The sequence below is a fragment of the Enoplosus armatus genome, chromosome 11 (assembly GCF_043641665.1).
Source record: "Enoplosus armatus isolate fEnoArm2 chromosome 11, fEnoArm2.hap1, whole genome shotgun sequence".
NCBI classification, from domain to species: Eukaryota; Metazoa; Chordata; class Actinopteri; order Centrarchiformes; family Enoplosidae; genus Enoplosus; species Enoplosus armatus.
This window is the reverse complement of record NC_092190.1, coordinates 22,688,946-22,711,152: the sequence shown is the minus strand read 5'-3', so window position 1 is coordinate 22,711,152 and position 22,207 is coordinate 22,688,946. Positions and strand designations below refer to the sequence as shown.

The 22,207-nt window shown below is 41.5% G+C and overlaps 1 protein-coding gene across 2 annotated transcripts in view; it reads left to right on the top strand.

The window, feature by feature from the left end:
• Positions 1–16,115, top strand: part of LOC139292904 (inactive dipeptidyl peptidase 10-like) — a 155,884-nt gene extending 139,769 nt beyond the window's left edge. For both annotated transcript variants that reach the window (XM_070915305.1, XM_070915306.1), the window contains 15 exons: positions 951–989; positions 3,454–3,561; positions 4,805–4,896; positions 5,071–5,118; positions 5,871–5,992; positions 7,357–7,401; positions 10,171–10,269; positions 10,360–10,429; positions 11,272–11,466; positions 12,873–12,927; positions 13,238–13,337; positions 13,694–13,752; positions 14,489–14,561; positions 14,871–14,944; positions 15,978–16,115. In XM_070915305.1, coding sequence (XP_070771406.1) covers positions 951–989; positions 3,454–3,561; positions 4,805–4,896; positions 5,071–5,118; positions 5,871–5,992; positions 7,357–7,401; positions 10,171–10,269; positions 10,360–10,429; positions 11,272–11,466; positions 12,873–12,927; positions 13,238–13,337; positions 13,694–13,752; positions 14,489–14,561; positions 14,871–14,944; positions 15,978–16,115 — 1,317 coding nt within the window. The remainder of the gene's footprint in view (positions 1–950; positions 990–3,453; positions 3,562–4,804; positions 4,897–5,070; positions 5,119–5,870; positions 5,993–7,356; positions 7,402–10,170; positions 10,270–10,359; positions 10,430–11,271; positions 11,467–12,872; positions 12,928–13,237; positions 13,338–13,693; positions 13,753–14,488; positions 14,562–14,870; positions 14,945–15,977) is intronic.
• Positions 16,116–22,207: the final 6,092 nt, after the last annotated feature.

Genomic DNA, 22,207 nt, shown 5'->3' with positions numbered 1-22,207 from the left:
GAGCTTTACCCTATTTGTTTGTATCTGGTTTCACTGCTACAAATATGTAACACAACAGATGAAGCTAATTTAGGATATTTATCTGCTGTGACTCCAGTAGTCAATGCTAGCCATGGGGTAACATTTTGGATAGGGGGTAAGTGCAGTATGAAAAAGCTACTGTGCCAGAATCGTGCCAGTGTGAAAACTTTCTTAGCCTGGGGCTAACAGCTCCCTTAGCCTGGGGCTAACAGTGAAGCGCAGTGTGAAAAGCCTTCTACAGAAGTTCCCCTATAAAGTCTTATCTGTTCGAATCTGTTTGACTCATAATTTTTTGGCTTGAAGAAAACTTTGCTGAAATCGCAGTCACATCTGCTGGAGTAAACTCCTTGGATGACACACAGCAACGTTAACCCTGCAGTCGAACTGTGGGACTCAACAGGCCGCTCTCCAGCTCTGTGGTTCCTGATTTGGTGTGATTTGCACGAACAAACATACCGCCCAGCCAAGAGGCAGCTTAGCTCAGGCCTGGACACAGCGCCCGGCCTTGCCTGCCAAAACTCTGGCTCCCGCTCATGCATATTGGTTTGAAATGAGGGCTCAGACTGGGAATGGTGTCCCCAGTGGCGTTTTAAAATAAACGACGAAATAAGGGGTCCATTATGTGACAGATGATTCTGTCTGGAAAATATGCCACTGAAGTGTTATTCCAAAATAAGTTTTACAAAATATGATAAAATATAACACTTTCACAAATGTTTTGCTGACATGAAAGAAAATTCATTTTGGGAAAGAATGTGATTACACCGCATCTACAACACTGCTCTATTGTTCACTATTTTAAAACCTCCGTTTGTTCCAAGTAAAAGTAGAACCTAGAACCAAAAAAGAAAGGCTGTAAAGACAAGAGCCTTTTGATGATCTAGATAAATGAACACCAGGCTGACGTTTTGCTCTGTCGTCTTTTTCAGAGACATGAAGAAAGCTCTGAGCTCTGGCTTTCCAAGCAGGTAAAGTGCTCTCCATTCCACGTGTCACAGTCTGCACTGGGCTTTTTTTGAAAGCACCTTGCCCAGCGCTGTAATTTCACTTGATGACAATCATCTCTATCTGAATATCTTTCAAATTTTGTGTCATAAAGGACAACTTCGCCAATTTTCCACCTCATCTCTACGTATTTCTATGCTCTCTCTCTCTCTCTCTCTCTCTCTCAATACTCTGTATCTTGAAAGAAGGCTTTATTCACCCTCGAAATCCTCCAACTGATGATGCAAACACAGGATGAGCAGTAGCAAGGGGGACTCATGTCGGCCCCTCAAATCATTCTCTTCGGCAGATGAAACTGGGAGAGACTCTGGAGGCAGAGAACAGTGATTTCATTATCACATGTAGGATTTAGAAGCAGAAGAAGAATAGAGTCTTCCTAGAGAGAATACTGAAGTGCGCTGGGTGTATAGGACAAGTTGAAAATCAGAGAAGCAGCCGTTTAAATCAATGTTTTCATTAAATCTATGTAACGTTTTCACCGTAACAAAACTATTTAAATAATAATAATGATAAATAATAACATGCACTGTAGCATTTACTTCTTTGAGCATCAACCTCTTTGCTTGAATAGCAATGTCATGGACATTCAATGACATGACACTGTACCACTGTACACCCATTTAGATACGGTGAAAAGATTATCCCAACTATTACTTCAGTTCAGAATGAAACACTCTCATTTCGCCTCTATTTATTTATTTATTTCTTTCACAAAGGAAAATACTTGTATACTCGGGGAGCAGAGACGGAGGCAGAGGACAGAAAGTTTCTGGCAGGATTTGATCATATAGCCCTGCAGCCGCACATGTTTGACTATATCAGTGGGTAATATAACCACTTGACAATCTTGGCATGCAGAGTTGCTTGTCTTTGTTGCGGTAATCTGCGAGATGCTCATTCACCGACTGTGAGGTTGTGTCAGCGCAGAGAGAGGGCCTTAGCTAACAGATTTCTTATGTAAGACGCCTCCTAAGACCTCGGAGCACCTTCTTGGAAGTGCCAAAGGCTCATTCTGGTTAATCTCTCTCCATCTGAAGCAGAATGTGTTTGTGTTACTGACTGAGATATTTATTCAGTGTGGGTTTCATGAATTTAAACTTGTCAAATGTAAACCCCTCAGTCAAGAATTGCCTCCATACACAGCAGGAATATGTGTTCTTGAGTGTCCAGTACTAATTTTCTGTTGGCCAAGGTCAGTGGCCTTAGAAGTATTCAGATAGGTTACTTGAGTAAAAGTATGTAAGTCTTATCAATAGAATGTAAATAAAATGTCAAAAGTAAAAAGACTCATTACGTGGGCAGGTTGGCCCCTGTCATTGTTATATATTTTATATATTACGTCATTGTTATTGATTTATTAATGTGTAACCAGCATTTTAAACTTGCATCTGGTCGAGGTGGAGCTAATTTAGGTATTATTTGTTTGAGTAATATCATTTACAGTAACACTGTATCATCTATATGCTCATTGCAAAGGAGCTTGTAACTGTAGCTGTCCAGTGACTGTGGTTGAGTAAAAATCCCATTATTTGCCTCTGAAATGTAGTGAAGCAGAAAGAAAACTGAAACTCTCAAGTAAAGTACACGAACCTCAGAGCTGTATTTAAAGGGACACTCCAACGATTTAGTTTTGCACTTAACGTTGAGGGACTCACAAGAAACAGTTTAAAAAAAGACAGATATCCTGACTTTTAGCCCCTAGTGGAGCTCCCAAAACACTGGATCCTACATTTCCCATAATGCAAAATAGTGTTGGACTTGTTGGACTTCAAACCTCATGTCATGTGTTGCAATGCAGTCTTTCTATTGATGAATTTGAATCCCCCAAACCCAGTCCCAGATAACCCTGGTGACTGTAGAAAGCTCCTCCAGAGCCACGATGCAGTTGTTTCTGCAGGTTGAGTGGTAATCCACAGAATAAGAATAGGTGTGTTTTCTGTGTAAATACAGTGCAGTGCCCCCGTTAAGTAGAGCACTGTGTAAATGCACTTTGTTATTTTAGCTGCTATCTCCATTAGAGTTTCAGGAAGTGATAAATGGTGCTCTTTTCTCGCTGCTGATCGTGCTAACTATCCATTTCCCTTCCTGGAAAAGGATTCACTCGCTCAGTGTCTTGTCAATCAGCAGTCTCAACAGAAGCAAAATAAACATTTATTCAAATGGAAAATTTGCAGATTACTACTTTCAGGCTGAAAAAGTATTCTGACTGAAGAAGCCATTTGCTCATCACTCATCATCATTTTCATCCACTTCATGCCGTTGACCTAAGGGGTAATCATATTGTAAGCCTCTGAAAACAGGATACTTATGATCCTTTTTATAATAAGATAAAAAGCAGACATGGTCCAAAAATCTGATTTCTGTGCAGTGTTTACACCTAGCCTTCAACAGGAATGGGATGAGTTGATGCATCTTTGCTTTCTGCAGAACCAGGAACCGGTGTTCTCCAAAGATGGCAGCAGATTCTTCCTGACTGTCCCGGTCAAACAAGGAGGACGTGGAGAGTTTCATCACATCGCCATGTTCACCACACAGGTGAAGCTCCAGCTTACAGTCAATGTACCCTTAAGCTGATTCAGCATGTAGCCACCATCCGAGGGATCTAGCTAAATCCTTTATTCTAGCGGGATGGATGTTGTGTGTTGCCACAGCTTTAATAGAGCTGTTTTATTGAATGTGCAGCCGAGTGTATGCTCCCAAATAACCCAAAATTGAGGAAATTACTCACAGCAGCCCTTATTTGTCATGTTGTTGTTGAGCCGTTAATTGAAGTGTTGCCCTAATCAAGAAACGTTGCAACTTATTTATGGTACTTTCCTCCCCAACAGCATAGGCACAAAATCCAATAAAAAGAGCCGGTTCTCGTGAACACAGATGCTAAACCTCCCCCATCCACATCCAAAGGGACACACACGTTGCATGTTGGATTTCAGTAGCGTTCGTAGAGATGAAAAGGTTTTGTTTGAAGGCAGGTTTGGAGAGCCATGGGTAGTTTCTCTGCTGTTATGGGAACACTTTGAAAGAACTACTTGGTTAAGGTAAGGGTAAGAACGAGGGTCTCAAGTGCCAAAGTCACACATAAACATCCATTCAGCCAAGACTTTCAAGATTTACAATAGCCCCACTGTATATCACTTTAATTAACCAGGAGAAGTGCCTCACTGAGATTCAGTCATCCCAGGATGACAAAGGGTTGAGTTAGACCTGTCTCCAAAGTGTGGAGACAGGTCTGGCTGTGTGAGACTAGTTGTAGCCATATCATACACATCCGTGCCTTGTTTATTCACGTAGTTACCACAGGTTCTATAGCCCCACCAATAAATAATCAAGTCACCAGCTAGCTCTTGAGGACAGTCTAGCAGTCTTCCCTAAACGTGTGTTCAGACTGAAAGCAAAGCATATTTCAAGTGTTTTCCCAGTCTATGTTAATTTGCACCAAACAGCCAATGTACCGTCTGGCACCATAGCAACAATCATGTGGAGTGTGTCTGTCTGTGTGTTTTGTATAACAGCTCAGACTCCTTTTAACTGTTGCTCTTCTACATGTATTGTGTCACATAAAGCCAGTATTCACGTGACTACAGGAGGTGTTTGTCAGGAACACATACACACCGGTCCTCATTAAAGACTGACTGATGCTGGTGTCCTTCTGGTGAGGACAGATTCAAATATACAGCCTGCAGTTGAGGCCTGAGCATACAGAAGCAAAGGAGTTATTAGATGGGGTTTACCAAGTTCAAACAAACAACCTATACTCATCTTCTTCTGTTCCTCTCAGTTCCGAGCTGATCAAAATGAAGTCCGACATCTAACATCAGGGAACTGGGAGGTGACCAAGATCCTTGCCTACGATGAGAACACTGACAACCTGTGAGTCGAACCAGTTTCAGACACATGAGGCATAAACTAGATGATCTTTGACACATTGACTCATACTGTACACAGAAGGACGCTTGGTTTACTAATTAGATGAATGACTTGCACTTAAACAGGGACATAATGAAGTTCAGTATTTCATTCAGCATGTTTGTTTTCTCCATACAGGTATTTTCTCAGCACAGAGGGTTCACCGCGGAGGCGGCATCTTTTCAGGTTTGTTTTGCACTTACTGATTATACTAGCTCTTGGCAGCTATTGTTCTCATAGTTGTACAATCACAATTCTTTTTAATCTGTCATTGCAAGATCTTTGCAAGGCCCTCAGAAGACCCTCTTATTAACCTGACATTATTACCAGAGCATTCGCTTCGTGCCTGCTCTGTATTGCTTTTCAGGCAGACCTCCCTGAGCACGCTCAGGAGCGCAGTTCCTCGCTCACTCTGCTTCAGGGCTGCAGCTAATGATTGTTTTCATCATCGATTCATCTGCCAATTATTTTCCCCATTGCTGGTTAATTGTTTGGTCTACAAAATGTAAGAAAATAGTGAGTAAAGCAGCAGACAGAAAAACCTCCTGTTGGAGATGCTGGAACCAGCTTGGCATGTTGGCATAGAAAAATTCCAAATACGTTTTTCTGTCAGTTGACTGATCGATTAATTGACTAATCATTGAAGCTAACCTGCTTCGCTTTGCTTTGTTTTTTTCCCTGTGGTTTCATGGTTCATATTTCATACAGTTTTATAGTTTTGGACAGTTTTGACAGTTACGTTCTCTGCTACAGAGGTGTAACCTGTGTCCGGTTGGGACTATGTTTTAGCTAGATGTGTTTTATTGTTGGGTTTGGTCTCTTCAGGGGATTTTTTTGATCAAGATAAAAAGATTAAGTGACGGCATCATTACGCTTGATGGCTATCTTTTACTCAAAACGTTTTCTTACTTTCCTAAAATATGATCTTCTCTCCTCAGTGTCAAAACTGTGGGTCTCTTCCCACGACGGTGTTTGACCTGCGAGCTAAACAAAGCTCACTGTCTGTACTTCGATGCTGACATCAGCCCCATGAACCAGCACATTATCCTCCACTGTAAAGGTAGGCCATCAAATGCAGTGTTATATGGATGGGAGGGGTTAGCCGGTCGCCCCACATCACATACTGTACAACTGGAGAAGTACAGGATGAGTCATCAAAAATAACTGCACAGAAAGAGTAAGGAGTGTTTCTCATCGATGACCGGCCTGAAGACAGCACACTGCTAACTGTATCCTGGACTTGCTTTAGAGGAATCATCTTTTCCACTGCATTGCAGATTAAAGCTGACTAACAGTAGTAGCGGCTCCATAAAGATAATACACAAAAACACAGCAGTGCACTGAACTTAAATAACCTCAGATTTGACCTTTGAGTTAAAAAGATCTGTAGAATTAAATGCAACACTGCTGCATTTGTTTGTGTTTTATGTTCCTAAATGATTCTGCCAGTTTCTGTCAAACTGTGACGTCACCTGGCAGGTGTTAGGGTTTGCCCGTTGTAATCTGTCACCCTCCAACTATTCAGTTTTAAATTCATCTCTCATCAGTTCCAGATGACGGGCATAAAATGAAAACAATTAGCCACTCCATTGTGTGTAATTACTTTTAGGTAGCGTTGTTGGGCAACGAGTAGCTTGTTTAATAGAGGGTAGCTCTTTATATTGTTTGTGGTTTCAATTTATTTTGAGCAGATGAGAGCGCTCCATGCTCAGAAGGTGTGGTGATTTATTGGACAATAACACTGTTACCTTTCCCAAAAGCAATAAAAATAATGGAGAAAGCGTGTTGTCTTCCGAGGGCCAGGTTCACATAACCCCGACAAGTTTGTCCTAATACCTGATTTCATCAGGGGCAGCGCAAGCCCTTAAATTCAACTCATGACATGCTTCTGATTGGTTTAGTGTTTTCAAGTGGATACATGCACACAATGAAACCATTTCTCTGCGTGACACAAGCAAGTGTGGCAAAGAATGCTAAGGTCAAAGCTAATCCAGCCCACCAACAGCAAGTGAAAGAGAGGGAGTAAAGTGAGAGCTGCAGTTTGGAGAGATGTGGTCATGGCGGGAGGATTCAGCTGCAGCTGAGCTACTGAGCAAAGCTGCCATCCTATTAACCTCTGACTGGGTATTTTGCAATAGGACCGTGAAAAGAACTGACTTAATTTGACAGACTGAGGCTATTAGGGAGGCAATGTGAGTGACCTTTAATCCCCTAATTGATACAGGTAAGATAAGGAAGGTGGCGGGCAAAATCGGAAAAAAAGAAAAAAGACGGCTGCCCGCAATTGACTTTTGTGTTGCTGGAGCAAACTGTCACAGGGAAAAATACCATTCATAATGTCATCTTTTCATTTTGGTTTAAAGAAAGAAAGATGTTTTCACTTGGTAATTTGTACACTCACAAGCTGTTTTTCACCCCTTTTAGGTCCTGGCGCTCCTACTGTGATCTTACACAGCCTCAATAACTCAAGTAAGGACTTACTGTAGTCTTGTGGGAATGACGGGTATGTGATGACAATTCCAATTTCTTTCAACGTGTATTTCCATAAATGCTGCTACTGTGGCTTTATGGGTCATGCTAACTTTGTGCTCACTACCTCCGTTGTAGAGATTTGGGAAAAGGAGGACTCGCAATAAACAATGTATATGGGGGGGACGCTGCGCAAGCCTCCTACAGCTTTCCAAATAAACACGGTTTGACACGAGTCATTTCTAACGCTCGTCTCCGTCTGTAAGTGAACACATACAGAAGCTGTCTGAAATGGCCATTATGGCTAACTGCACAGGGATCTCTACGGCGGAGGCGGTGAGTGCAAAGCAGGTAACACGGCAGGCTGAAATAAACCTAGCAAGGTTTGCTGGCAGTTGCAAATCCTGTCTCGGCACACTCAAGTTTCTCAAGAGAAGTTACAAAAACGGAAACGTCAACACACATTCATCTTTTTTTTGCATCATGAAAACGTACACGTTGGACAATATCTTGTTGCTTGAAGGTTGAAGTGTTATCGTCGAGGCGTACACACAGCACCTGCAGCAAGCAGCCAAAGCCATGAAAGGCAGGGCATCTTGTGCTGGGCACGAGTGTGTTAGAACAGCATTACAAAACACAATGAAAGGAAAATACAATCAATCAAAAAGTATCAGAGAAGGAAAAAGCAAATAGATATAAATGCAGTGGGGAAAGTGAATCAATCTGAGTAGTAGCTAAATAGAGCCTACAGCTTCACCATATTTGGTTCGGTTCTCCTGGTTCTTGGTGGCAACATTGTGAACGCGCTGCTGTTTCCTGGTGGTCTCTTCAGGAGGTTTTGCTCTCATTATTTGCCATGCATTAAACATTTTTAAGCACTCTTGTAAGCATTCTGGGGCTACAGCTGTCGCCATCTTTGATATGTACAATCACCGTGGTTACAGGTGTTGTTCTCTGTATACCAGACTATAATGGTTCACACAGTGCCCCTGTCACTCACCCATTCTAAGACTTGATATTAGTGGACTACATCCACTTCCACAGCCCTTGTTAGTGTTACATTAACGTTTTGATTAAAGTCAGCGTGCTGGCCCACAGGTTTTTGTGCTTTGTCCCAGCTATTTCGTTGCTTCTTGTGTAGTTCACAATGGGGTTTTAGATTGATTTAGAACTCATATCTGTTGCTTTTTTCTTCCCAGAGTAGGAAACGTTAGCTTACCGTTAGGAGACAACCTTACTGAAAGGCAAGATGGTGCCTTCCTCTGAAAAAGAGATATTTTTCTGTAGAGGAGGATTCTGTTCTACCAATCAGGAGTAGATTTGGCAGATGTGTTCAGTGTATTTCGCCCATTTTGTCCATCTTTCACATTAAGATTGTGTTCTTTGATGAAAACTGTAATGCCTTTTCAGCCTCAGAGGTCACTTTTCATTTAGTTTTCGTCTTGTTTTTCCCGTGTAAAGACACATTTCTTTTCCAACGTAGTTTTTGTTGAGGAAATTAACACTGTCAGGACCAGACAATGGCAATATTCCACCCTGCTGCAGATGAAGGTATGAAAGAGTTTCTCTAAATCGTGTCTTGTCTGCACATGAAACCTCTAATTCTTGTTGTTTGTATAAACGGTTGATTTTGCCTTCGTGGGGTTGCCGAAGCCAAAGTCTATTGAATCGCAGTCGAGGCAAAACTTGACTGGGGGTTGATGAGTTTTCCTTTTTGAAACTGGCCTTCTGCCGGAGCCAACGGTGTGAGAAGAAAAGAGCATATGAGCCTCACCTCGTTTTACCGTTGATTCTGGTCAACAGGGGGGCTTACAAATCTAGATTTCTTCCCTTTGCCACTTTCTTTCTTCTTCCTTTCCCACAATCAGGAATACAGACACACACACACACACACACACCTACAGTTCACACAAGCTTCTTCTTGTTATACATGCCTGTATGTCTATCAGTAGTTTTTTTTTTCCCCCCAAAAAAAGTTAACAGCTGTGCTGCAGAAAAGCAAGCAATTTGCCCAGGGTTATTTGGATAGGCCCTCCATCCACAGCTGGGAACTCAAGGCCCCTGGCGGTTTCATAATGAGACGTCTATTGATTTTGGGTTTTCCATTAGAAATGCTGGATGAATTCCATTTCATTTAGCTGCTTCTCAGATGGCTTGAATGGAAAAATTGGCCATGCCAGAGAGTCATTGTTTATTATATGTGGAGAAAATGGTGGGGCTCCTGTTTCTGAGGCCAGAACGAGCAAACTGCTGTGTGTAAAATGCCTTTCAGAAATGCAACTGTATTTTTTTTGTGCTGCTTCCAAGTTTAACAGTAGCACCAATGACCAAATTGTTATGGTTTGAATTAAGGTCAGTGGAAATTATTTTACAAACTACATCCAGCTTTGGGGATTTTGTCAGTGAGATATTTCACAAATCCCTCTCTTTGATTCTAAAGTGATCTACCATCGTCCCTGGTTGAATATTTCATATGAAAATATCAGAATGTAGAACTGTCTCCTTTATTTGCAACAGTTAAACCCCAAAGAGATGAAATCGAGGAATGTATTCAGCTTCCCCAACCCTTTAAATTGACCACAAAATGATCCACGAGACTCGGATCTCATCAGTCTCACCTACACTTTCCATCTCATCTCATTACATCACTGGCTCCAAAGACAAATCCTCTTTTATTATGGGTCATTTGTATGCAGCGACACTTGGATTATTGGCAGCAATTCTTCCGACTGTTTCATCCCTTTAAACACATTCCCCTCATCTGTACAGATTACTACATCCTCGAGAACAACTCTTTGCTGAAGGCAGCCTTGAAGTACAAAAGGATCCAGCTGGCTGACTTCAGAACTGTTCCGATGGAACATTTTGGTGAGAACAAAGTATTGGTTTCTACACTTTTACTGTGAATCGCAGATGAATTGGTGACACAATGTTTTTTTTCTTTTTTACTTTTTACAGATTTACCTTTGAAGATCTTCTACCCACCAGACTTCTTGGATTCCCGTCACTATGGACTACTGTTGCTGGTGTAAGTACCATTTGTAACGACACATTAGAAAACAGACATAAAATACAATTCTTGGTCATTGCTTTCATCCAAGGAGCAATACAGAACAGAGGATGTATGCATATGTAATGTGTGAGGCCCCAGTTGAACGAGAGTCACTCACAATATACCTTTGTTGCGTCGTTTGTGGTGATATATTTTTGTTATTGCCAACAAATTTCATGAAAAGACCAAAACCAACAATGAATTGAAGTATTGTGTGTGTATCAAAGCCTGATAGATCTTCTAGTCTCTGTGTCATAGAGCTCCACTATCGTGCAAATACTTAAATACACATCAGAGAGCCACACTGTTGACATGTTCCTCCATTACCATGAACACACACACACACACACACACTGTGCTTTATTCTGACTCAATTCCACAAACACTATCCTACTAAATAAATAGAGCACTAAATGTGTATTAATCCACCACTGAAAATAGTCCTCAACAAATGCACTATTTACTCCTTTTTGTGTAACATTTGCTAAAAACTACAGTGACCACCTTTTTTTTTTTTAAACAAAATGAAACTATATGTGACCTGTTTTTAAAGATTCATGTGCTCAGTAGGAACCAATGTGCTCGGTGTTGAGTGCCACAGACTGTGGAAGTTGGAAATTATTGAGGCGGACTAACACATTGCTGGTTTTGGTATTTAATGGGATTTTTGACATTAAGAAAAATATAAAACCGCCATATCCTTTAAAATGAGTTATGTTGTTTACACAAACCGATCTAAACTAGGCTACTTAAGTAGCTCTTAAAATAACACATTCTCTGAGTCGTATTTATTTGTTTACGTCCTGTGCTCTTTACAGTGACAGCGCCCCCGGTGGTCAGGCCGTCAGTGACCGCTTCTCCCTCAGCTGGGACTCCGTGCTGGTCAGCTCCGACAGCGTCATCGTGGCTCGTCTGGACGGGCGGGGCAGCGGCTTCCAGGGCCAGAGGATCCTGCACGAGGTTCACCAGAGACTGGGAACTGTTGATGTTCAGGACCAGATTGCAGCAGTAGAGTATGTTATCAGATCCACTGTATTCTCCTTTAAACCATCTTGTGCTTTCAGGTGTTACATTTAACGAAATCCTCTTGAAAACACGTGCAAATCCCCTCAACAAGGACATACTGACTTTTTGGTTTGAAATTTCCACAGAATACCGTCCTCCAGTGAAAGAAAAGTACACTTTTACTCTTACTTTCAAACTTATTATAAAAGTTCCTTATGATTTTCCTTCTGACATAAAAAATCTAATACATTTCAGAGACCTCCAGAGGTGTTAGAAGTGTGCGTGAGACATAAAGGAGAGGACATTATCTGGAGTTTGTTGACTTAACCATCTCACCTCACCGTCTGTTCAGTAGCTGCTCTAGAGCTAGAGATTATATCCCACCATCTTCATCAGCAGATTTAGTTTAGACCTCATGTCTTGGAGTGACTGCGCGACAAGGAATTGGTGAGGATGAACGACACAAAGCCATATGTATAATTGAAAATATGGTGGGTTTATGGCTTATCAGTTGCAGCCGCTGCTTTCTTCTTAGCTGTTATCTCCAAACACATTTTGGATTGAAAGTTACACAGCTTTTTTTTTTTCCTTGGAGGACGCACAAGAAGAATAAAGCTAGCATTGATTTTGTTTGCAATCTCTTTCCGTGCATCTTCATTGTCGGCACTGGATGTCCTCTGCTCTCATGTCCCTCTTCTGCCAGCAGGAAAGGTTTCTCCCTGCTCCAGTTTCTTTTCTTTTTCTTTTTTATTTCAGCCAATTTTCAGCCAATTTCCTGTTATTTCACAGGTTACGTGTTGTTGCTTTCACTTGTTAATTGCTACTTGAGGCATTTAAGATATCACAGTCACACAGTTATTTTTTTGCAGCATACTTTATTACTGAAATGTGAGGATTTTTACAGAATGAACAATGGAGCAAATTGTGGGTTAAACCTTGCGTGCGATTGGCTATTCCTCACAGAGCTGCTCTTAAAGGTTATTCAAACACTTTGCTGTAAGTGGGAGTGAGTTATTTGATAAATGTGTCATTGTTTTTCACTCGTAGCACAGAACATTCTGGAGTGTAATCCTGACGCACAGGTTTACTAAACTGCTACTGTCAACCTCAAGCTCACAGTGTGAGATTACAACGACCCCATTTTGTCTGCTCATTACTTTGCATGGATTGGCAGACAATACTGATCTGATCAAAAGTAGCAAATCCTCCATAAAGCCAGCAGATGTGATAGCTGAAAGATTTGTGACCCATTTACAGAAAACGCAGAAGAATGAAAATAATAAAACAAGTAATTCAATGAGAGTTTGACCAATTTTACCCGGAATAAGGATTGTTCATGTCTTTGAAACTGACTTTCAGATGAGTGTGTTTGAAACCTGTAGCTCATGTGGCGTGTGTGTGTTTTCCTTTCCAGGTACATGATGAAATTTCCATATATTGATCGGACACGGATAGCAGTGTTTGGAAAGGTGAGTCCAATGTCTTGTCTTGATGTAAAATGACTCTCCAGTCTGTTTTTGCCTCATGCGTTAATATCACATGTTGCTGCCGCTGAGCAGAAACCATGAACAGTGTAAGAATCACTTACAATCACTTTTTCAAAAAAAAAAAAAATGCTTCTTTCCTTAATAAAATTTTTCCATATGTTACTTTTTTTGGGAGTTCTAACATAAAAAGCTTTCAAGTGTCAGCAGGCTGTTTTGTTGCATCTCTAGTGAGTGACTCCAATGACTGGATTTGATTTTGAGATGAGTTTAATGTCTCCGTTTGTCTGCTCAGGGTTATGGGGCGTACATGACACTAATGATGCTCAAGTCGACTGACAGCCTCTTCAAATGTGCGTGTGCGATGTCACCGGTGACAGACTGGAAACTCTATGGTGAGTACAACCCCCCCCCCCCCATAAATAAATCCTGCATCATGTTGAATTTGCACTTAGATCTTATGACGCTTCACGTGAAACATAAGAATTGATAGCATGTTCGTGTTGGCTCTTGCCTGGAAATAGTCTGTTTACCTCTGACAGAGAGGGGAAGTGGATCTAAGTCATATCCATAGACCAGAGTAAAGAGCGTCCTATAGAGTCTAGATGTCACAGAGGACCCTTTGACTTACACAAGGTGTTATTTCCTCCTCAGGATGACAGCAACGCCACTCTGTTTAGGCACTTAGCTGCAGCTGAAGCACTGTCTACCGGGGGCTCTGTTAACAATTTATCACTTCTCATTTGCACAGCATCGGCGTTCTCCGAGAGATACCTTGGCATGCCATTACGGGATGACAGCAGATATCAGGTGCGTGTTTACCGCCTCCCCTCGCTTGTTTGTCGCCGATCTTTGAAGAGCGGCTTGCCGTAACATCACTGACACACCTACAGTTAAGCTCCCACAGTTGCTGAACGCTGCTATCAAAGTCGGAGGCGGCTGCGCTTTGGCTTTTCTTGTGTTTTGTTTTTTTTTCATGCTCCGTAGGATTTTGTCACTCATCCCTCTTCTTGTAACTGTGTGCACCGGTGTGTCAGATCACATGCCGGAGGTTTCTCTCTTTTTTTTTATATAAGCTGCTGCAAAAGGGTTGCCTGGCTCTCTCAGGCCTCCCGCGCAGACAAGATGTTGAGCTATCAGAGGTGTTTTCCACAGCGATAGGAGCGAGGCAGTGGGGGAGAACAAAACTGTTTTTTGCAAGCACATTATAAACAACCAAACAACAAATCTGTCTGGAACAAGTAATTCACTGCTCTTAGTAAGCTGCAGCTTTGCATTCCCTGACTGCAGACTTGTTTGTCTTTTTCCTCACAATTTGTACAAAATGGTGATATTCCAAGCGTAGGAAAGAGTGTCAACGGGAGATACTTTATCACTTGTAAATCTCTAATTGGATTGAATGGCTGTGTCTGTGTGTGCCTGTAATCAGGGTATAATGTCATTTACCACAGTGTCTTTCATTTGATCATACTCTGTATCTTTTTATTGCTTTCCTCAATGCCAGTTAGCATATCTATCAACCTATTATCTCCCCACTATTTCACAGTTTTCCAGTGTGCTGCAGAACGTTCAAGCACTTAGGGAGCAGACACTGATGCTGGTGCACGGCACAGCAGATGGTAAGAGAAAATAAATTGTGATAGAATGAAAATGCTGTATCTGTGGCGCGGCACTGCTGAGCACAAAAAAAAAAGAGCATGCAATCCTGGAAGGTAATGAGCCAAATGGTTTTTAATCAAAAGATAAAAGGAAAAGTGCGTTATCTAAATTGATGTTGGGATTTCCAGAGGAAAACACTCGCTGGTGAACCATGCATGTCGAACGTGTTGAGGTGTTTCCGTCCTGCCGGAATCTGATTGTCTCTTCTTTTTCACCCGGTTAGGATTGGGGCTGAATCTTGCTGACATGTTTCGTTTCTTTGTTCCCAGCCAACATCCACTTTCAGCATACTGCTGAGCTCGTCAAGAACCTCGTGAAAGTTGGAGCAAACTACTCGATGCAGGTGCGAGACAACAACACCGAGGCAAATTCTTAAAACTGTGTCTGTAAAAACAGAGACAGAAATGCACGTTTTGTATGATGCCACTGCAACACATGCGAAATAACCTAAATAATACCCGTAGAATTGCCTGAAGGCGCCAAATGTATTGAATCAGCTCAAACGATCTCTACGAGATCAGAGCCAGACCGGCCAAATAATATGTGCAAGCGCTGCTGCTGCTGTGGGCTTATTGATCAGGACAATGGCGATGATCACAGTCGCCACACACAATCACAGGAAAGTCAATGTAATGTGCTTTTCTATAACAACTTGAGTAATCAGACTGTAGAGAAATATGTAGGGTTTGCAAGACCACCTGTAGGTTTCTGAAGTCTGGGAAAAGGGCTCACCATCGTCATTCGACAGTTTGAACTTGATTATCTCAATTTGGGCAATAAAGTGCTGCTGAGATGTGACAGCCTGACAGAGCTACTGTGTCGCAGGACAACTCTACCACCTAACTGGAGAATGTTGGCAGGGGAGGGGGGGCTGAGTGGGAATGATTATCTATATATATTATATAGTGTTGGGTGTAATGATTGAAATCTGTTTGGATCTATGATTGAATTTAGTACATATTGTATTTTTAACTTGTCTTTGTATTAATTGCATTAGTTCAGTTTACGTTAGTGTTTGTGTCTACCTGCCCAGGGACTGCAAGAATAATCACTAAACTACCAGGACACCCACAGTCCAAGTATTATATTAGGGGTTCCAGTCACCTGACGAATGCAAGTCCAGTGTTTACTCTCCTTTTAGCTCTGTTTCGGTCTCCTGAGGGAAATATCTGCCGTCTTAGCAGCTAAATGCTCCACTGTGCGCCCAACTTTAGCCATCAGAATGATTTGAAAGATGCTATAATCACACTAACTCCAGCATTCAGCCATTGCGGTTGGTGCTTTGTCCCTGACACCATCTGAATTATTGTAAGTCAGCTGACCCTGCATGTCTACAAACCTCCGTCCACTAATTGACTTACCTTTAACCCCCCCAGATCTACCCAGATGAGGGCCATTTCCTGTCTCAGCAGAGTCGCCAGCATCTCTACGCCACGCTGACCAGCTTCTACAGGGAGTGTCTGAAGGAGGAGCTACTACCGCTGCCTGATGAGGAAGACGAGGAGGAGGAGTAGGTGGGAGGCTTTGAGGGTCAGACCTTTGGCAGAGCTTGAAGAATTTAGCTAAAATCCGTCAAGGCCTTTCGCGTTTGGACCAAGTGTTTAGCCGGACATGGACACTGGGTTAGAGCAGCTAATGCTCTTAAAGTGTGTGTGTGTGTGTGTGTTTGTGTGTGTGTGTGTGTGTGTGTGTGTGTGTATGCCGGTGTATAAATGTGTTGAAAAGATAACTGAAGGACACGACAGTGACAGTTGCATTTGCCGGGACTTGAGGAGGGAACTATCCTCTAGCATAAAGTCATTTCAGTTTTTGGGACGCTCTGTTTCTCGGCAAAGCACGCGGATGACTGCCTCCATCTTTTGCAGGCTCTCTGGACTGTAGTCACCCACACCTACCAAGTGCATGGTTCTTTTTATCCCTCTCGGCTTCACTCATTTTGCCATGTTAGTCTCCTTTGTGGTAGCACTTGGGGAGAAAAGAACACAAGACGCACACCTTTGATCTCACCTCTCCTTTGGTTGTTGTATTGTTGCACAAGGAAATGCTCCAGCCATCTGCGGAAAAGTGTTTAGTCACGCAACTCCACCACAACCGAGTCGAACCTGATTAAGTGCGATTTCCTGCTGAAACCCTCCGCCATCGCCCGCCCTAAATGAAAACAGTCTTTATAGGTCACACTTTATTGTACAGGGGTCTTGTGTAGACATGTACAATGCCTTATGAGGTTAAACATACTGTAATATTACTTGCTGGCAGTGGTAGTCATCCATTAGCAGTGTCATGTTAACCTATGTCAACTCAGGTCCTCGAGACACAGCATTGCAGTCAGTTTAGTATCTGAACCAGTTCCAACACTATGTCAGCTGTATGGTCATGAATAAGCTCTGAGTTATATGTGAAGATAATGGTCATCGGCCATACAGTCATTTCAGTTTCAGGCCACTCTGCAAAAGTTCTCCATCTTAATATGTCACTTAATCTTGTTTTCTTAAAATCTTGGTTTTCTTAAAACAAGTGATAAAATCTCCCAAAAAAAAGAAAAAAGAAAAAAAAAAGGTGTGAGATGATTTTTTTCTTTTCAACGCGTCTCCACCTGATTCAAGAGCTTTCTTGCAGTCAAGAGACACATTCCCCCCCTATTTCAGGATGTTCTCTTATTTCAAGAAGCGGATCATTGACTGCGGTGGACATTAATGAAAATGGGCGTACTAAGATGGACAATTTTACAGTGTCAGTAAGGTGTTTGCATGTCTACAGGGAATGTGTCAAGTGTTGCCACATTTTGTACAGTACAATACAGCAGAGTGTGTACATAAATATATTTTTGAGATGTCAGATCTCATAGATAGTTTAGTCTATGGGGATGGATTGATTTGACCTGGATGTCTTGTACTTTTCTTTGGTTTCTTTTCCTTTCAGCTATTGATTTTCTTCTTAGGATTGGATTTTGTAATGCTTGTTCTTGTTCTTTTTGCTGTTTTAAAAAAGGGAACGGGCAGGGTCGAGGTTTTGGGGTTATTGTGATTGTCCTCTAGTGATGATTATAAATAATAATAATAAAAAACTAAAAAAACTACGAAAAAACAATGAGTTGTGCTGATATGTAGCGAGCGCATTACAGCCACGTTTGTTGTGCAGGATTGATTGTTCCAGAGGATGAATAATCCAACCATCTGAGCATTTCAATGCAACGTTTCACCTGTTTCTTCACCTTGGGACTCGTGATGAAGAGTAGAGGCGGTCTGTCGTAGGACGCCTGCTTGTCTTGGAGTGACCATCGCTGCCTCCATGCTGCGTGTCTGTGTGCATTAATCTCTCTCAGGCCCCAGCGGCCGAGCAGATGTTAACTCAGCTGAAGGACAGACACTCTTAAATCTGCCTGGACCAGAGTTAAATGGTGTGTTTTTCCACCAGCGCAGATGAGGCCCCTCTGATATATATTCATTCCATCAACATTTGTTTATATCCTCTCTTGCCGAGAGAGAGAAGATTGACACCACTCTCATGTCTGTACGATTGGTATGAAGCTACAACCAGTTGGTTAGCTTAGCTTAGCATAAAGACTGGTGGTGCCCATCAGCACCTCTAAAGCTCACTAATTAACATCTAATTTCATCTGGACAAAAAGTGTAAAAACAACAGAGACTCCAGGAAGTCACTACGCCCTGCCAAGAAATAGTCCCGCACATGATAGTCCTGCTCCTGTACTTATACTCTAACTAACTATTGCAGTAAGCATGCAATAAGATTCAAACTCAAAATTGTGGGCTGACTTTGCTTCCACACACATGGAAGTGGCTCCAGTTCAGCTTTCCAGATGATGCGCCCAAAACGACAAACATATAGTAACTACTGACTATACAAGTAAAGAGTTGCAGTGTATGTAAAGTGTGCTGATCTGGTTGGCAACTTTATATGCAAGCAAAGTGAGAGTGACTGCAGTTTTCTCTCTCACTGACTTTATAGTTCTTGTACATGAACACGTTTCCTTTCCATTATTGTGGCTGATTAGAATGATTCTGTGCGGTTGGGTACAGATGATGCTTCACTGACTGACTCTTCTTTCATTTCTTTCAGTCTGAACCTGAGAGGAGGGTTGAATCAGCCAGAGTAACTCATAGCTGAGCTCAGTTTGATTGCCATAAGAAATGTGTGTGTATTTCCCCGCCGTGGTCCAATCTGTTCGTCAGCCGTTATCACTACTCGTGTATGGAAACGGTTGTCGAGTTGATGCGCTAAATGGGACATGGAAACGCCTTTGCCGAATAAGTTTTGACATGGAGAACATTTAACTCATGTGACTGATCAGTTGTCTCCGCTGAACTGTTCTGATCCTCAGCCTCCAGACAGCATGAAACATGGCCAACGCCAGCTGACGTGAAAGAACTATTGTTTTCCTGTACGTTGGTTAGATGGCAAAGGCCTCTACTTATTCAGCTCTGTGTACTGGTGGATTACAGCCCTGCGTAAAGCGTAGCCTATACCGCCAAATTCTGACGAACCTATGCTTTGCAACAAGCCTTCTTTATTTGCTCCAAACCAGTTGATGGAAACGCGTCTTTCTGTTTTTGTGACATTTCAAAAGTTTGCTTAAAATTCGCTTGACAATTGAGTGGAAACACGACTACTGTCTCTGTCAGTATGTCTGACATATGAATTCTTTCCAGACTTCTTGAAGTATGAGAAAACAGTCTCAGCTGTCTGAAGCTTTCAATCTAATCACATGGTCTTCATCAGCAGAGTGAGTTCGGCTAGCTGTCATCGGACTGCAGACTCTCGCATTTCCATTTAATTTGGTGACATTGTCTCAGCTGCTGTTTCCAAAGTGAGGGATGAACTTTGATCCTCATCTTGAAGTTTGTTAGTGAGCTCGACAGCCAGCCGTGAGGCTGTCGGTGGCTGGTTTGCTCCAAGTTCACTGATTTATTTTGACAGGGACAATGCACATTCATCAACATCTGTGTAAATGTGCTGGTGTTGGCCAAAAACCAGCCATTACCTGATGGGATTTTATAGGCTAAGGATGTTAAAACTGCTCGGTCGTTGAATACATTTTCATTTTCTTTTAGTGTTGTAGCTAAAATGTCAAACAAAAGTAATCACTGTAGTCATTATGTGAATAGGACAATGCACATCTCATGAGAGAGCAACTTCATTCCAGCAGATACATAAAGACAGAGCTAATTTCCCTTTAAGTGTTGTGTGTCATGGGGTATCTCAGGATGAGATGTTGTTTCATTGAATCTTGAATCATTTCAGAGTCTCACAGTTGAGTGAGAGGCTTCCTCATTTGAGCTCAGCTCAGCTCCCAGCAGCACGATAGACGCACCGTCACACTTCACAGCCACTTCAACATTTGGGGACTTTGCTTTCTTTCTGTAAGTGAGATGAAAAGATTGGTGTCAATCTCGTGTGTGTGTGTGTGTGTGTGTGTGGGTTAAGTACAGAGATAGAGTCAAGATGTGTTTAGCTTAGTTTAAACAACATAAAGACTGGAAGCAACTGGCTTATCTTTGTTAAACCTGTGCAGACAGACAGATGTCAAAAAAAAGAAGACAGCTTATAGTTTTAGGGGAAGTTAGGCACTGGAACTATTTTTAGCAAATAATTGACGGCGTGCAGCTTTCTTAAGTCTTGTTTCCACAGTGAGACTGGTTTAATATCATAGTACCAGAGCTGGGTGTAAAGCCTCTTACTTCTGGTGACAATTTCCATTTTTAAAAAAGGTCATCCAATACAGTGACTTCTGCCGTTACCAGGGGCTACATGGAACAGTTATGAAGCTCAGAATAGAAATAATGGTTTGATTATATATATATATATATATATATATATATATATATATATATATATATATATATATATATATAGTTATTGTCATAATAACATGTAAGTTGATTAAGACTGCAGAAAGACCAGTTGGAAAAAAAGAGGTATCACAGAGGTATATAGGCCCATCTGATATTGATGTGGACAAAAAAGAGAGGGAACTACTGGTCTAACACAATGCTCAGAGTGGACACTGAGATCCATGTTTCAGTTGGTCTCGTTCGTTGGATTGAAATCTATAAAGGCTGTGAAACATAACACACATGACATCCCCACCCCACAACTCATCATCTTTTGTTTTTACAGCACGTCTGCCTCTAATCTTTAAGCTAATTGCTAGGCTAACCATCTCCTGACTCCAGCTACATAATTAGCACACAGACGTGCAGCTGTTATTAATCTCCTTGTCGCTCTCACAGAAAGAAAGCAAGCAAACACATTTCAGTGATCCATTCAGCGCATGCTCAACTCTTCCTTTAAAGCGTCATTTGAACAAAGATGTTGAAGCAGACTGTGGCTTTGACTCGAAAGCAACTTGAAATGCCTGCCACTGCTGCTGCCTCTAAACACTGCACGTCTGGTGCACCTTCAGCACTTTTAAATCAAGATGGGGCACGTTGTATCAGACATGGCTCTCGAAGAAATTACCATTTTATTGCTTCGTCCTTTATGCACAACAGCAAATAATGCAGAGACACAGAGATGCGAGGCTGTCTTGTTTAACAATTTATTTCAGCATATAAATTTTCCCAAGTATACAAACGCCTACTGTCGACGTAGTAACTATAATGTACAGCGTATATATGACACAATCAGTTGCAGTGTAGAAGTGTAAGCAGCACAGGATCGTGGTCAGAGAATCGTCTGGTTTGCTACGTCCTATTCAAGGTGATCATACAGTATTACAGGAGTCTGGTTATGGACAAAGCACGCTGTGCAGAATAGACTGGTATTATTATTATTATTATTATTATTACAAGATGACTTTCTCCCATTTGAAACACTTGTTCACGTTTTGTGATGTTAAATGCTACATGTAACAGTGAAGAATCCAGTTGTTCATAAACATTCAAAAGAACAAGTGTTATTGTGAAAAAAGCATCCATGTTTGAGTGGATTCAATCATGAAAGGTATCAGATGATACCAATCTGTATTACTTCTTAAAAGACTACATTTATCATCATATTGCTCCGAAAACAATGATATAATAGCTTTTCTGATCCCCATAATATTCTCTAATGCGATGGATTTTATTAAATCCAGCATATATATTTCTGAAGAACCCCAAATTAGATAACTGTTTTTTTTTTTAAAATAGAGCTCAAAAAGAGTTCCTAATCACAAAAGACACTAAAGAAAAAAAACAAAAACAAGACGTTCCACATAAATGCCCTAAAGACCAACTGTAATTCCCTTCCTCTGACCGGATTCATGTAATTAATGAACATTAATTATTTACCATGGGGACATTATAGGATGTGGTCTGTAAGACACGTGGACATTCAGCAGGACAAAGCAAAAAAGAGAAAGCCAAACGCGTCCCCATGAATTTGAGGCACAAGCATACTCCTTCTCGTACCCAGAACTCAGTGTCCATCGCCAATAAACCGCCATAAATCTGCTTAGAAATCATTAAAAAAGACACTTCAGAACTTGCCTGAGAATCATCGCGTTTTTTTTTTCTTTTCTTCTGTATCAAAGTAATTCGGTGATAGTTTCGTATAAATCCATGAGCATATTACAAACAGGAACTCCTAATAGCTGATTCGGCATGCT